This window comes from Microcaecilia unicolor, chromosome 2 (assembly GCF_901765095.1).
Source record: "Microcaecilia unicolor chromosome 2, aMicUni1.1, whole genome shotgun sequence".
NCBI classification, from domain to species: domain Eukaryota; kingdom Metazoa; phylum Chordata; class Amphibia; order Gymnophiona; family Siphonopidae; genus Microcaecilia; species Microcaecilia unicolor.
Genome location: NC_044032.1, coordinates 258,468,674 through 258,485,009, shown reverse-complemented (window position 1 = coordinate 258,485,009; position 16,336 = coordinate 258,468,674). Strand labels below are relative to the sequence as shown.

The following is a 16,336-nucleotide window of genomic DNA, read 5'->3' as shown; positions in this document are numbered from 1 at the left end:
AAATTCAAAGTCCAGTTATTGTCTACAACAGTCATCTCCCTTCTGCACCTTCTCACCTCTCTTCCCATACCGTTCCTTACGTTGCTGTACTAGGAAAGGCAGTGTATCAAGTAGAATAAACCATATACACACACTCCATTCCTCCCACAACTGTAACCGTACACTCTTGCAGCTTAGTAACCTGAAAAACGCAGACATATCTTTTTCATTTATGAAAGTCTTTTATTAAATCCAGAGAGTAAAATACAACCAGAAACAAGAAACGGATAACAAATAATGCAGGTTATGCAGAACTGATGATGATGATGGTGGTGATAGGTACTTATAGTCACCACTCTCCCTAAACTTAGGTTCAGAGCGGGTTAACAAAAATGAAAATGTAATACAGAATCACACACAACAGAAACAGTTTGTAACAAATATTCTGAAAATAAGTAAGTCTTCAGACATTTCAAAAAAAAGAGTATAAGATTCAATTATCCTAATACCTATTGGAAGTAGATTCCAACATTTCATCATTTGGACCACAATAGACCTTTCCTGAATACGTTTAAGTTTAATCCCTTTAAAAGAAAGAACACTCAACATTCAAAGGGTACAGGCTCATTGTTCTCTTCCTGTACTAACAACTTAACTGAGGTAGTCAAATCAGTCTAGCAATAGCCATCCAATATTTTAAAAACAAAACAACATATTTTAAAAACCATTCTTGCCTTCACAGGTCCAATGCAGCTCAATTAGCAAAGGGGACATATGATCATATTTAGCTTTCCAATATATAAGCCTAGCTGCTGTGCTTTGAAAATGTTGCAGCCTCAGTAGCTGCTTCTTAGTGATCTTAATGTAAATAGAGTTGCAATAATCTAATTGTGGTAACACCAATAGCCAGACGAGGACCCAAAAATGTTCAGTGCTGAAATAAGATCAAACTAACCACAATTGTCTTAGTTTAAAAAATACCTTCTGAGAAACATGTTTAATTTGAGCACTCATATTATTAGAAGAATCCATGTAACATCCAAGACTCTCAACTGTTTATCAGTAGTTAGCAATGAACCATCCAAACAGAAAGTATGACTAGGTATATTTGACTCATTTGTACTAAACCATAAAGCCTTTGTCTTTTCTGCGTTTAGTTAAGACTTACTAAGAGGGACCAGCTCAGAGTAATATAAGAAAAAGGCAAAATACATCCTCCATCATTATCTCTGAAACAAATATATATAGATACTAGCAAAAAAGGCCTGTTTCTGACACAAATGAAACGGGCGCTAGCAAGGTTTTCCTCGGAGTGTGTATGTTTGAGAGAGTGTATGTGAGAGTGACTGTGTGTGAGAGAGAAAGTGAATGTGCGAGTGTGTGTGCGTGAGAGAGAGAGAGAGTGAGTCTGGGTGCAAGTGTGTCTGTGAGAGAGAGTGTGTGTGTGTGTGAGAATGAGTGTGTGCAAGTGCGTATGTGAGACAAAGTGTGAGAAAGAGAGTGTGTGTTTCACACAGATACAGTGTGTGCGAGAGAGAGAGTATGTGTGAGACACAGACTCTCTGTGAGACTGAATGTATGAGACCAAGAGAGTGTGTGAGTGACTGTGTGATAGAGAGTGTGTGTGTGAGACAGAGAGTGTGTGAGAGACAGTGTGTGAGAGTGAGAAAGAGAGAGACAGTGTGTGTGTGAGACAGAGATACCTCCCCCCCCCTCTCTGGTGTCAGCCCCCCCCCCCCTCCCTCGCTCTCTGTGGTGTCAGGCCCCCCCTCTCTCTCTGGTGTCTGAGCATTACTGTGCTGGACGCTGAGCTCTGGCTGTGCTTCAAGGAACTGACCAATCCTATTTAATAGAATGCACCTCCAACATTCTGAAGCCGAGAAACCTCGTGTGGTTGGTCACTTCTGCTTGTGACGAACCCGGAAGTACGTGATGTCAATTCAGGAGATGGATACAGAGAGCAGGAATGCCTCAGCCATGCAGTCAGCTTCAGAATGTTGGAGGTGCGTTTTATTGTATAGGATAAATAGATATAGATATATAGAGCACTATAACACATAAGAGTAGCCATCCTGGGTCAGACCAATGATCCATCTACCCCAGTATCCTGTCTTCCAAACAGTGGCCAAGCCAGGTCACAAGTGCCTGGCAGAAACCCAATTAGCAGCAACATTCCATGCTACCACGGAGAGGGTGCTGGATACATGGAATTTCCTCCCTCAGGAGGTGGTGGAGATGAAAATGGTAATGTAATTCGAACATGTGTGGGATAAACACAAAGGAATCCTGTTTAGAAGGAATGGATCCATGGAAGCAGAGATTGGGTGGCAACACCGGTAATTGGGAAGCAAAACCAGTGCTGGGCAGACTTCTATGGTCTATGCCCTGATCGTGACTGAATAGATATGGATGGGCTGGAGTGTAAATTTTAAGGGGCTTCAACGTTAGCTTCAGAACTTTTAGTATACAAAAACAGTGCTGGGCAGACTTCTACGGTCTGTGCCCTGAAAATGGCAAGGACAAATCAAACTCGGGTATACATATAAAGTATCGCATACCATGTAAAATGAGTTTCTTTTGTTGGGCAGACTGGATGGACCGTACAGGTCTTTATCTGCCATCATTTACTATGATACCAATCCTGGGGCAAGCAGTTGCTTCCCCATTTTTGTCTCAATAGCAGACTATGGATTTTTCCTCCAGGAATTTGTCCAAACCGTTTTTAAACCCAGATATACTAACTGCTGTTACTACATCCTCCGGCAAAACGTTCCAGAGCTTAACTATTCGTTGAGTGAAAAAAAATTTCTTCCTATTTGTTTTTAAAGTATTTTCACGTAACTTCCTCGAGTGTCTCCTAGTCTTTGTACTTTTGGAATGAGTAAAAAATCAATTTACTTATACTCATTCTACACCACTCAGGATTTTGTAGACCTCAATCATATCTCCCCTCATCTGTCTCTTTTCCAAGCTGAAGAGTCCTAACCTTTTTAGCCTTTCCTCATACAAGAGGAGTTCCATCCCCTTTATCATTTTGGTTGCTCTTCTTTGAACCTTTGCTAATTCCACTATATCTTTTTTGCGATATGGCGATCAGAACTGAACGCAATACACAAGATGCAGATGCACCATGGAGCGATACAAAGGCATTATAGTATTTTTGGTCTTATTCACAATCCCTTTCCTAATAATTCCTAGCATCCTGTTTGCTTTTTTGGCCGCTACCACACAATGAGCAGATTTCAGTGTCTTATCTACAACGGCACCTAGATCTTTTTCTTGAGTGCTGACCCCCCCAAGGTGAACAGTAGCATCAGGTAACTGTGACTCAGATTATTCTTTGCAATGTGTATCAACTTGCATTTGTCCACATTAAATTTCATCTGCCATTTTACGAAGAGTTTTCCACAATTAGAGGGAAAAGGGGGGGGGGGAATTAAAACCTAACCCACCCAATCACCTACACCCTGTCCTCCACCACTAAACTACCCATATCAGTCTCACCCCCCCTCCCCCAAGTCATTCATCAAGTTAGCAACATTTGCAAAGGAAAGACAGATGTATTTAAGAAAGATTATATTTCAAATAATAAATAAAGGAGAGGATAGCTTTCATTTCAGCCACCTGCTTTTATTCCTCCAGAGAGGCCAACAGATGGTGAGGAGCTGTTTCCTGATGCTGTGCACATCAGGGTTAGTGCAGTGAGGTAGTGCTTCGCCTAGCCCTTGTCTATTGAGGCATACACCTAGGGGAATAAGGGAGGCAGAGCCAGGGGCTGGGAGAATATGTAAGACATCCTGTGCTGACTGGATGAGAGGGGCCAGGCAGCAAGAGTTTCCTGATTTAAAACCAAATAAAATATCAGCAGAACCGTTTGTGGATGTAGGAGAGCTGTATGTGCAGGTGGCAGCTCATGAAGGCAGGAGGCCCTACTCAGCTCATTAATCCTCTATTTTAAATCTTGCGCAGAGTGGCGGCAGGGCCGGGTGGCCCGGGTCATCCTTCAGGACGAGGATGTCACCACCAAAATTGAGAGTGATTGGAAACGGCTGAACACGCTGGCACACTACCAGGTGACCCTTCTCTCGTTCCTCTACTTCTGTGCAGTATCCTTCAGTATACTCCCAATGTGCAAACAACTACTCCTAACCCTCTTTTTCCTAATTCTGCAGATGACAGATGGCTCCACAGTTGCTCTGGTACCTAAACAGATCTCAGCCTACAACATTGCCAACTCATTCACCTTCACACGGTCTCTTAGCCGATATGGTGAGTAAGCAGGCCTCTTTTCTATTTAGTCTTTCAGGATTGTTGCTGCCGTTGCAGCCAGTGCTCTTTCTCTTTAACTTATGCATCCTTTACTCCTGTTTTCTTTCTCAGAGAGCCTCTTGCGGACTTCCAGCAGCCCAGATAGCCTGCGGTCACGGGCTCCTATGATCACACCTGACCAGGAGACTGGCACCAAGCTGTGGCATCTGGTAAAGAACCATGACCACAATGACCACAAGGAGGGTGATCGAGGCAGCAAGATGGTGTCTGAAATCTATTTAACCCGGCTGCTGGCCACCAAGGTAAGCTTGTGCCAAACCCTCTCATGGTCTGTACACCTATGCAAGTCCATGGTGCTCCACTGTCCATATAGAGACCCAGTCCGCAGTAAATGAAAGTATTCTTAGGATAGCTAGACAGAACCCATTCCCAGTTCCAGAGAATCCCTTCATTGTTTTCACAAAAGATTGTCCATTTCACCTATTTGCATTGTTCTTATGTGCATGGCTGTTTAATGCACATATTTTCTCTGCTGCTCTGTCTTTATTCCCACTCTTTTACATATTATTTCACTTCCTTAACATCCTTACCAGACCAGTCCAGAATCTGTGAGTTGTGCCAGCAAACAGCAGATGAAGACAGAGAAAAAAAGAAGTACTGTGTGCGTTGCCCAATAAGGACACTGTACAGCCTTAGGTGCTTAGTATTTCTCTGTCTCCAGCAGATGGTGACGGGTAAACCATGAAGCTCCTGGACTGGTTATTGAAGCAGTTTACCAGTAGAACTGGGCATCAAAAATAGAGGACATAAAGCCCTGACATAAAACATTGTTGGCTCCATGTAGGAGCATGACTGTATACTGTATTTGGGATAGACATTATTTGAAAGAGATTTTGGAGTTCCACAGGTCTGGTGAGGACACTAAGGAAGGAGAAATTAGATCTTACCTGCTAATTTTTTTTCCTTTAGTCCCACCAGTCCAGAAGCCCTCCCTAGTATATTTCCAGTTATAAACACTTTAGTATACTTTAATATAGCTCTTTTCACTCTTTTGTCAACAAGTCTCTTCAGGCTCAATTGTTAAGTTTTCTCTAACAGTTTAACATTTGGAAGATTTTTTTATTGGCGATATGTTATGATGAGTATTATCAGTATAACTCAAGTGAAATGGAAAATAGATGGTCCATTGCTTTGTCTTTCGAAATACTGAGCATTTAAGGCTGCATGGTGTCCTTACTGGTCGAAACATGCAGGACTTCTGTTTTTCTCTATCTCCAAATGTTGGTTGATGGCACAAACCACAGGTTCTAGATTGGTCTGGTGATACTAAAGGAACGAAAATTAACAGAGAAGACCTAACTTCTCCTTGTGTGGACATGAACAAGCCAATCAAAGAAAAAAATACAGTACATCGAGGTTAATATTCAGCTCTGCTGGTGACTGTAATAGTTTTAAGCACTGTTGCTGGCTTTTAAATTAAGGCATATACCAAACACTGCTATACATATAATCAGTGGCTCTGATTTATATATATTAGACGGTCGCTGTGCTGTAAGATATCACTGCTATCCAAGCAATTATTTAGTTCCAATTTTGCTCTCTGCCTTCCCTCCACTTCTTTATTGTACAGATAGTATTGGGCCGTTCAGATGGACTTTCAGACTGCTACTATACTGTATGGTAGAACTTATCAAATTGTGGGTCATAACCCCAAACCTGCATTTGACCTGTGCAGGCCCAGTACAAAGACAACATTGGCCTGCAACTCTGGGAGGTTGGCCATGCGCTTTCTGTGGCCGTGAGATTGGGGTCTCGGCCATAGAAAAATTGGTCAGCGTGGATGTAGGGGCTAAAACAAACAAACAACAAAAGACTCAAATACAAATCTACCTATGCATCCAGCTTTTCCTACTTAAGTGCACAACTATGGAACGCACTACCAAAAGCAGTAAAAACTACGTTTGACCATATAAATTTCTGGAAAGCACTAAAGACAGACCTGTTCAGAAGAGCATACCCCACCGACCCAACAAAAAAATACCTGGATACCTGCGACACAATTGTAACCAAAGACCGTAATGAACACTACCTGACTCTTCCTCTCCCTCTCTAATTTCCCCCCCAATTGTACCTACCTTACATGTACCTCACTCTATTTAGAATATCACCTTGTATTGTTCACACCTTGTTATTTGTTTCAGACCGGAATCGGTTAACGCCGTTAACGGTACTATGTAAGCCACATTGAGTCTGCAAAAAGGTGGGAAAATGTGGGATACAAAAGCAGTAAATAAATAAATAATTTAAAAATTCATATAAAACAAACTTGTATGTCTGCTGTATGCCAATGAATGAATAACTTTGAATATCACTACGTTAATGTCTATTTAGTCTACAAACAAACAGGTTTTCTTGATACTACAGCAAGAGTGAATGTAAGAGCAAGGAAAGAGGGTACAAACTGGGGTTTTATTTTTCAGTTCTGTCTCCACTCTTGCTGTTAAGGTTTGGGGCACACTGATGATGCTTTCTGAGTGGCAAACGTCTGTGTCATCTCCTCTTTCACTTGCAGGGGACACTGCAGAAGTTTGTAGATGATCTCTTTGAGACTGTCTTCAGCACAGCACACAGGGGCAGTGCCCTACCTCTGGCCATCAAATATATGTTTGACTTCCTAGATGAACAGGCAGACCGGCGGCAGATCAGTGACCCTGACGTGCGACACACCTGGAAGAGCAACTGGTAAATAGGAGAGAACCATGATGGCTTTTGGCTTATGTGGGGTGTTTACTTAAAATCAAACTGGCATCTGAACTGTGGTGAAGTCCTCTGTGGCTGTTGCATTATTTTTCCAGTAAGGTGTGTGCCGCTTTAAAAGTGGCTGCATGCACAGCTTGTAACTGTCTCCTCATGTAGAAATCATTCTGGAGGTTCTCCAAGCAGGGCTGGTTTCCAAGCTATCCACAATGAATGTGCATGAGACGTGTGTTTGCACTGTATTTGACAACTAGACTGATGTGTGCAGCTGTGCATCCTGCAAGTGCATTAGGTATAGCTTGAAAACTAAACTAGTTTGGAGCCACAAAGATCAGGTTCAGAACCACCTGCCGCTCTGGCTGTGGCTCTTAGCTCTCCTTACTTGATGTGGGTGCATAGGGATGGTGCTAGTTATCCCTCCTAATGACAAACTGGAAAGCAGCACCACTCATTCAGTTTCTCACGATGAAGTAGTTTGCATGTAGAAGAATATAGAGAGATTAAAAGTGGCCCAAAGAAGGGTATCAAAATTATGCAGAACAGGTTTCATCTCATCAGGCCTATGACATTAAAAGACTTAGAAAAGATAAAAGGGGATATGATAGAGATGTGCATATAACTTAAAGGTATAAATTGAAAACGTTGCTGTTCAGAAACTGGCAAGGTTATTTTCTCTTACTTTTAGGTGATTTATTGTTCTGTGTAACTTATCTTTTGTAATCTGCTGTGAACCTGTAAAGAGGTACTGTGGTATATAAATGACACATTGACATTGAAAAACATTTTCTAGTGGAAACGATGGTGTTAAGTTGAAAGAGGATAGATTGAATAATTTAAGGAAATATTTCCTCATGGAAAAGATGGTAGATAATGTAACAGCCTCCCAGGGGAAATGATGAAGGCAAAGCCAATAACTGGCTTAAGCTATGAGAGGTATAGAGGATCCCCAGTGGTGGAGGAGTGGTAACGCCTATGAGAAGTATAGAGGATCCTCAGTGGTGGGGGAGTGAGGGGTAACACCTGTGAGAGGTATAGGGGGCCCTCAGTGGTGGAGGAGAGAGAGGTCACATCTATGAGGATCCCCAGTGGTGTAGGAGTGAGGGTATGAGACGTATTTAGTGAGGGGTAATGCCGATGAGAGGTATAGAGGATCCTCAGTGGTGGAAGAATGAGAAGTAATGCCTTTAAGAGGTATAGAGTATCGAGGAGAGAGAGGTCACGACTGTAAGAAGTATAGAGGATCTTCAGTGATGAAATAGTGGGAGGTAATGCCTATGAGAGGTATAGAGCATTGAGGAGAGAGAGATCACTCCTGTGAGAGGTATAGAGTGAGGGTAACACCTTTGAGAGGTATAGAGAATCCCCAGTGGTGAGGAAGTGAGGGGTAACACCTGTGAAAGGTATAGAATGCTAAATAGTAGTAGTAGGATTCCCCAGTGGTGGGGGAGTGAGAGATAAATCCTAGGAGAGATATAGAGGATAATCAATGGTGTGGGGGGGGGGGGGGGTGCAGGTGAGAGGAGAATCCTCTATACCTCTCATAGGCTTCACATAAGGGGAGTAGGGAGCTTGGGGTGAGAGGAACTTCTAAGGAATTTCTAAGGAACTTTCTTCCATAAATTGTTACATCCTTACAAGCATAGTTGTGAAAGCCAAAAGATCCTGTTATTGAAAGACTTCTGCTCCCAAAGCCAGTTCAGACCTTTTTGTCTCCTTCCCACCCCAGCCTCCCACTGCGGTTCTGGGTGAACGTGATCAAGAACCCACAATTCGTCTTTGACATCCACAAAAACAGCATTACAGATGCCTGCCTTTCAGTGGTGGCTCAGACCTTCATGGACTCCTGTTCCACTTCAGAGCACCGCCTGGGAAAAGACTCACCCTCAAATAAGCTGCTGTATGCCAAGGATATCCCCAACTATAAGACCTGGGTGGAGAGGTGAGGCTTCAAAATATGGCTTTCACTTTGCAAGTACAGTGAACTTTTAGTCACTGTGGACTGTGGCTTTTTCTGTCAGTACTGTGGCAGGAATCTGGTGTCACCACTCATGTCTTTTGAAAAAGCTGAAGACGGCTTCAGTTTTCTCAAAGGTTTTTGTTAATGTGTGACATTAACCTCTCATTAGGTACTATCGAGATGTTAGCAAGATGGCCGCCATCAGTGACCAAGACATGGATGCCTATTTGGTGGAACAGTCTCGCCTGCATGCCAATGAATTCAACTCTTTGAGTGCACTCAGCGAACTCTACTTCTACATCAACAAATACAGGGAAGAGGTGAGTCATTCTCCCTCATCATTGTGTCCTTTCATTTGTCATTTCCTTCATAGTCCATCCCATTCTACTGAGGTGCAGCGTAGCTATGACTCCTCCCTGATCTCACTAGTGTTTAAGTCATGGTAATCTTGCACCCTGCTCACTTGCATGTTTTAAGCAACAAATAAATTGTTTGTTGATATTTTTGCAGAGAATTATGTGTCTGTTCCCCTGTCACATCCCCCTTTTTTCAGTTTACAGGCTTCAGATCATGCTTGGATTTGAATGAACATACTGTCTTGTCATAGCCACCATTTTGTTATTTGCATGCATTCTTCTTGTCAGCATATCAGTAGCTCCTTCTGATAAAAATTCACAAAGTGTAGATCAACTATGAGTAGGGTTACCATATTTTGTCCCCACAAAAGGAGGACACATGCCCCACCCCCACCACACACCCCACCCCACCCTCTTTCACATCCTCGCCCCGCCCCCCTCCCCTTACCTTACTACTGCCCTAGTGGTCTAGTGACCTCTTTGGGGCAGGAAAGAGCCCCCTCTTTCCTGCCCGGAGCGCTGCCCTGCATGCATCCTTCCTGTTGCTGATCTTCAGCGCCGATTCAAAATGGCCACCGAGAGTTGAAGTCTCGTGAGGTCACTTCAACTCTCGGCGGCCATTTTGAATCGGCGCCGAGGATCAGCAACAGGAAGGATGCATGCAGGGCAGCGCTCCAGGCAGGAAAGAGGGGGCTGTTTCCTGCCCTGAAGGTGGAAGAGGTAACTAGACCACCAGTGCACTAGTAAGTAAGGGGACGCGAGGCTAGCAATCTGTCTGTTTGTCCGGATTTCTGGACAAGCTGGCGGGCGGGCCATCCTAGGATGGCCCGCCAGCCTGCCCGTTTGTCCAGAAATCCAGACAAACGGGCAGATTGGCAAAACCCGCCCGGTTGCCCGGACATGCCCTCAAAAAGAGCGGACATATGGTAATCCTAACTATGAGAGTTTCTCTTGGCAGCAATGTTCCCACAAAGCAACTCTGTGTGGGAGTCTTCCATCAGTGTTCCTGCCAGTGGTGGGAGGTGCAAAGATATTGCGCTTTCAATCGCAAGAGACAGACGGATCTCAAAGAATCTGCCTATCCCTCGGGGCTGAAGAGTGATGATATTGCATCTTACCCCACCAGCAGAAACGCCAGTCGAGGACTCCTGCACAGCTCAAAATTGCTTGGCAGAAGTTTACACGGTATCCATTCTAGCCCTACACCCATTTTCTTGGATACTTGTGCTTGGATTTCATCCCCTCTATTAATGCCAATGCTTCTTTTGTTTTGGATTTCAATCAATTTGTGTCTTTTTGTCTCTTTTAAGATTTGACTGTTTTGCCTTTCTCTTCCTCCCCCACCCTTACCCTCCCTTTACTGTCTTGATTAGATCCTCACTGCACTAGACCGTGACCCCTATTGTCGGAAACATAAACTGCACCAGAAACTGGAGCAAGTCATCAACCTGATATCAAGCAACAGTTGAATCAAGCCTTGAGGTGCCAACAGAGGCCACCCTCACCTCTCCTTACTGATGGGTCCATCCGAAGCCAGACTTCACTCCTTCCCTACCACCACTATGGCAAGGAAGAATTTCATGCTGATAAGGGTGGAAGGAGAGACCATGTCAAGGAATGGAACTGGCAGAGTATGAGAAGGGGGTTAGCACTACTTGCTCACAGGAAAAGGGGTTTCGAATTCCCCCTCTCTCTGACTTCCATTCCATAGCCAGAGAGGCAGTGGCTTGCAAAGGGACTGAAGAAAAAGCATTCTCTGATTAAATCCAGTTTCATTGTGTGTGTTTACTGCGCAGGGAGGCAGGTTTTTTTTTTTTTATCTTTTTTTACATCAAAGGATTTTTAAACTTTTTTTTTTTTTTTACTCTAAGATCAAAGGATTTTTAAAATGTGTGTTTTTATTTATTTATTTATGAAATCTTGATCCCTTTGATATCGTCAGATGAGATGATCCTGGCTTTTTAACTCCTGTTCATCCCCACCCTCCCACATGGTTCTCTACTTAACTCAGGCGGCCAGGAATCTGAGAATTCGCCCTAGCTTCTGAGTCAGCGGTCAGCAAGACCCCCAGTAGTCTCTTCTAATCTGTACAGGGGAAGAAGGATCGCTTTTACCCTGTCATCATACCTGGGCTCATCCCCACCCTTGTACCATGGCACTGGCCAGATGTGTCAGACAGCCTCATTGGTTTTGATTTCAGTCTGGATTATTCCAAAATTCGGTGACCTGACATGAGAAGAGTCCTGGGTCCTGGATTAACATTTCTTGAGACATATATAGAGGGCAGTAGTAAGAAGAGACTAAACACCTGGGGAAGCTGGTGTTTAAGTATGGGAACTTACATGTTCACTCACCCAGACTGGTAGAGGATAACTGGGCAGGCTAGAAAGGCCATTTACCCCCGCTGTTATTTACAATGTTACACTCCTGAGTCTTGCCCTTACTACCCTCTTGCACTGATCATGATCACTGATCAGACTGTCGCACATCCGCCTGCTCCACCTGCCTCCATCCTCTCCCCATCTGATCACTCTGCCCTATGGGTCGGGCAAACACTTATTATAGAAGAAATAATTTAGCTTGTGTTTTTTGTGCCTTTAACTCTTCCTGGTCCCACTCATTCTCAGATGGAGAGAAGCAGCAAGAACTCCCCAGTCCCCTCAGCTTGCCATTTGTTTTTTAATTTACTCTCCTGGCCACAGAAGCATTAAATCTGGTGGTGAAATCCTACTCCCACAGATACGCACGCTTGTACCCTTTTGTTCCCTTGGCCATATTTGTTCTGTTCGTTGCGCGTGTGTATGCGCTGACACAAGGTTTGTCTGTGCTATAGTACAGCAGCGGGGATAGCGGTACAGCACCTGTCCCCCATGCTGTGTGCAGATGGCAATAAAACCAGGCTCCCCTCTTCTGTCTAGCTTTATTTATTCCACGCCTATTTTATTTATTGCCATATTTATTTCTAAAGACAAAGCAGGGAGAGGGAGGGGGACCAAGGGGCCAGCCTTGGAGTTGCAAAATAGGCTGTTTGTATTCCCCCGAAAGTTGCTCTTACGTACTGTAAATAATGACTTTTTATATCTATATCTATATATATATATATTCGAGCAGCTTTTTTAGAAATTGTTTTGTTGGGGAGATAGCTGACTTGGGGGTTAAAATGAATTGGTTTTCTGGTTTTGTACAACTCCTACCCAGATAGTAGGATGTATTAGTAATCCCACCATGGGACCAACCCTGATCATGGCATTTGAGGTGTCCCAACTAGTAATGAGATAACCATGTAAAACTGAGGCCATGTTTGTGTGTGTGTGGTGTTCCATGACTCCCAGCTTAGCCTCTCTCTGTCTCCCAAGTTTGGCTTTGCTCCTGCAGAATGGAAATGAATCTGTAAGCTCAGGATGTGTGTTTACCTTTGCCAGTAAACCACTGTAACATGCTTAGGCACCTGCATTTCTGTGGTACGATGCAACCGGTTGACTACTAGAGGAGCAACTGGCACCCTCCCATCATTCTATAGTGGCAGGGGTAGTCTAACCAGAAATGAGAAGACGTGTGCTTTCTAGCTGTCAGGGGAGAGGGGAGTTGGGCAGACAGCAGGATACAAAATATCAAAGGTGGTTAGGGGAGGACAGTAAAACGCCAAATAAAAAAGAAAAAAAATAGTTAAATAAAAATATAAATCTCACCTTTGGTGATAATTTTCAATAGTGTTTTCACATGTCCAGGTAATAACCATTTCAAAAGGCCAACTCACGCATACACACACATGCATATTCATGTGCACATGCTTACAGACATGCTCTCTAGCACACACAGATGCACAGACATGCACATGCAGGCAGACACACACAGGCCCGCTGGAAAGTAGAATTTTTCTCTCTACCTGTACAAAAGATTTTAAAAAGTGAATTTTTTTTTTTAGTGTTACCTGAATATTCAGTGGAAAAAAGAATGAAAATTGGGGACTTTTGTGCCTTAAGTTATTTCACTGTCATAGGAATTTAAAAAAATGTTAAATTATTTGTTGCTGTAGAAATTTTAATGTACAAAAAAAAAAAAAAGAAAAACTATGAACACAAAATATGGAGTGAAAGAGCTTATCCTGGAAGCTGTTTTCTGTATATATTTGCACTTTTTCTTTCAGAGTTACTGGAGAGAGAGTCACTTACAAGTCGTGGGCGTGGCCAATATTATTTTTATGATCAGAAAATGAGGATTTATGTTCTTTTTGCTAATTAAATGCTTAAAAAAAATTCATGGGTGTGACCTGTGGTGGGGCTTTTCTTCTTACACGTGTAGTCATGTGTCTGTTAGTGTATGAATGCTTTTCACAGATGCTGTCTTACACATACATAAGTGCTTTGGGCTTGCATGCCAGTGTTAGTGTACCCAGTGAAGCTTCCATCGAAACTCTTCACATGCATCCTCACTCAGATACACATTCTTACATGCAAGTTATATATAACATTTATGTCCCTGCTCTTAAAATCTCTTAAAATGGGGGATGCTGAGATTAGCCAGCCACTTAGAGGGGAATTTTCGAAAGAAACATCTAAATTGGAATTTGGACGTCTTTGTAAAACGTCCAAATTCAGAGGCAGGAAAAAGGTCATTTTTGAAAAAAGATGGACATCCATCTTTGTGTTTGAAAATACCATGGATGTCCTTGGATTTGGACATCTTTGATTTTTACCCATTTTCGAAACAAAAATGTCCAAATTCAAGCCGTGGGAGGAGCCAGCATTTGTGGTACACTGGTCCCCCTGACATGCCAGGACAGCAACCGGGCACCCTAGGAGGCACTGCAGTGGACTTCATAAAATGCTCCCAGGTAAACAGCTCCCTAACCTTGTGTGTTGAGCCTCCTCAAAACCCACTACCCCCATCTGTACACCACTATCATAGCCCTTATGGGAGAAGGGGGGCACCTATATGTGGGTACAGAGGGTTTCTGGTGAGTTTTGGAGGGCTCGCTGTTTCCTCCACAAATGTAACAGATGGGGGGGGGGGGGGGTATGGGCCTGAGTCCACCTGTCTGAAGTGCACTGCACCTACTACTAAACTACTCCAGGGGTCTGCATGCGCTGTCATGGACCTGAGTATGACATCTGAGGCTGGCAAATAATATTTTTAATCATGTTTTTTTGGGGGTGGGAGGGGATTAGTGACCACTGGGGAAGTAGCGGGAGGTCATCCCCAGTTCCCTCCAGTGGTCATCTGGTAATTTCTGGCACCTTTTTGTGCCTTATTCATGATAAAAACAGGTCTGGGTGAAAATGTCCTAGTGCTGGCCAACTTTGCTTTGTTCCATTATGGATCAAAGACACCCAAGTCCCGCCTTGAACATGCCTCCGATATGCCCCCTTGAGATTTGGACGTCCTTGCGACAGACTTCTGACGAAGATGTCCAAAATCGGGTTTTGATTATACCGATTTGGACGTCTGTGTGAGAAAGATGTCCAGTTTTTGTCACTTTTTGGACGTCCATGTCTTTCGAAAATTAGCCTGTTAGGGTCCTAGCCAGTGATCCTGGTCCACAATTGAACAGAGAACCTTTCTTACTTCCCAAGCTCTCACTGGGGAGCCGTCATGCTTGGCCTTTCTCCTTATGCTATCCTCATTAAAAAGCCATTGTAGTTTATAGTTATAGTTCATAGTTTATTAAAACTTGCTATACCACTTAAACTGACTGTACAAGGCAAAGTAGTGTACAATCTACATCTTTCTTATCTGTGCTGTACAATGTACACTGCTTTGCCCTGCCCAGTCAGTTTTAATAAACTATTGTATTCACTCTGCCCTCATCTAGCACTACTTGGAACTGCACTGGACACAGACCAGCCAATATTCAGCTTGCAGGAGGCAGGCCGGCTCAGTGGTAGGATTGACGCTGAGCCTGGAAATTCAATGCCAGTCTGTTTCCGGTGACCGACATTGAATATCCATTTTTTTTTTCAGCCGGCTTAAACTTAAATGGCCAACTTAATATTCAACGCTGGCCAGTTAAATTTATAGCGGCCAAAGATAGAACTGCTATTTAGATGGCCTGATTTGGCCACTAAACTTAGCTGGCAAAATGCTGAATATTCGTGGCTAGACAGTTATATCTCGCAATATAGCTGGTTAGCCGCTATACGCTAAGCATTAATATTCAGCAAAGATAAGCGGCTACCTCGCACTTTTTTTTTGGGGGGGGGGAGGGTCTTTTACCAAGCCACAGTAGTGTTTTTAGCTCGCAGTAGAAATCAGCCGGCGGTAAGCACCGAGCTAAAAACACTACCAAGGCTTAGTAAAAGACCTCCTGAGCTGGTTAAGTGCTATTTAACCACCAGGAGCTGTTCTTGGACGTTTAAATAGTGCTGAATATCAGCCGGAAAGATTCCAGTGCATTCTCCCATATGCCCTTGTGTGAACACAGTGGCATAGCTAGGTGGGGCGCCAGGGGAGCAGCCACTCCCCCAAACGGAGTTCTGCCGTCGCCAGCACCTGTTTTCTCGTCCTGTTACAGTGAAAATGTGCGCCGGCGGAAATCCGCTCTCGCTTCCCCTGCACCGTCAACTTGCCTCATCCTGGCTCTGCTTCTGTGTGAACAGTCCCAGCACCAGAGAGAAGGAGGGTAGGATGCAGCTCTTCATGCATTCTTTCCTCACAGACCACTAGGTGTCATTCACAATTAATCTGTCAGTCATCTCCCCATTAACATTCAGTGGGAAAAAAATGGCCCTTTAACCTCTTCTTCTGTTGCTGTGCCAGCCTCTGGCGTAGGGGTTTTCAACCCAGTTCTCGGGGCACACTCAGCCAGTACGAGTTTTCAGGATACCCTGAAAACATAGACTGGATGAGTGTGCCCAGAGGACTGGGTTGAAAACCTGTGCTCTGGGAACTGTCTCTCTAGCTCCCCATTATTTTGGCATGGCCAGCTATTACATCCAAGGCAAGAGTTACATTGCACTGCACAGTGTAAAATCATCAGGTGAAGGCAATGAGATACCTAAGGGGCCCTTTTACCAGGGGC

The 16,336-nt window shown here is 43.8% G+C and overlaps 1 protein-coding gene across 1 annotated transcript in view; it reads left to right on the top strand.

Annotated features, from left to right (window-relative positions):
- Window positions 1–11,171, top strand: part of LOC115463477 (plexin-A3-like) — a 362,021-nt gene extending 350,850 nt beyond the window's left edge. The window contains 7 exon segments of the mRNA XM_030194015.1: window positions 3,949–4,052; window positions 4,152–4,248; window positions 4,360–4,550; window positions 6,821–6,990; window positions 8,732–8,944; window positions 9,132–9,282; window positions 10,692–11,171. Of these exon segments, the coding sequence (XP_030049875.1) occupies window positions 3,949–4,052; window positions 4,152–4,248; window positions 4,360–4,550; window positions 6,821–6,990; window positions 8,732–8,944; window positions 9,132–9,282; window positions 10,692–10,787 (1,022 nt within the window). The 3' untranslated portion in view covers window positions 10,788–11,171.
- Window positions 11,172–16,336: the final 5,165 nt, after the last annotated feature.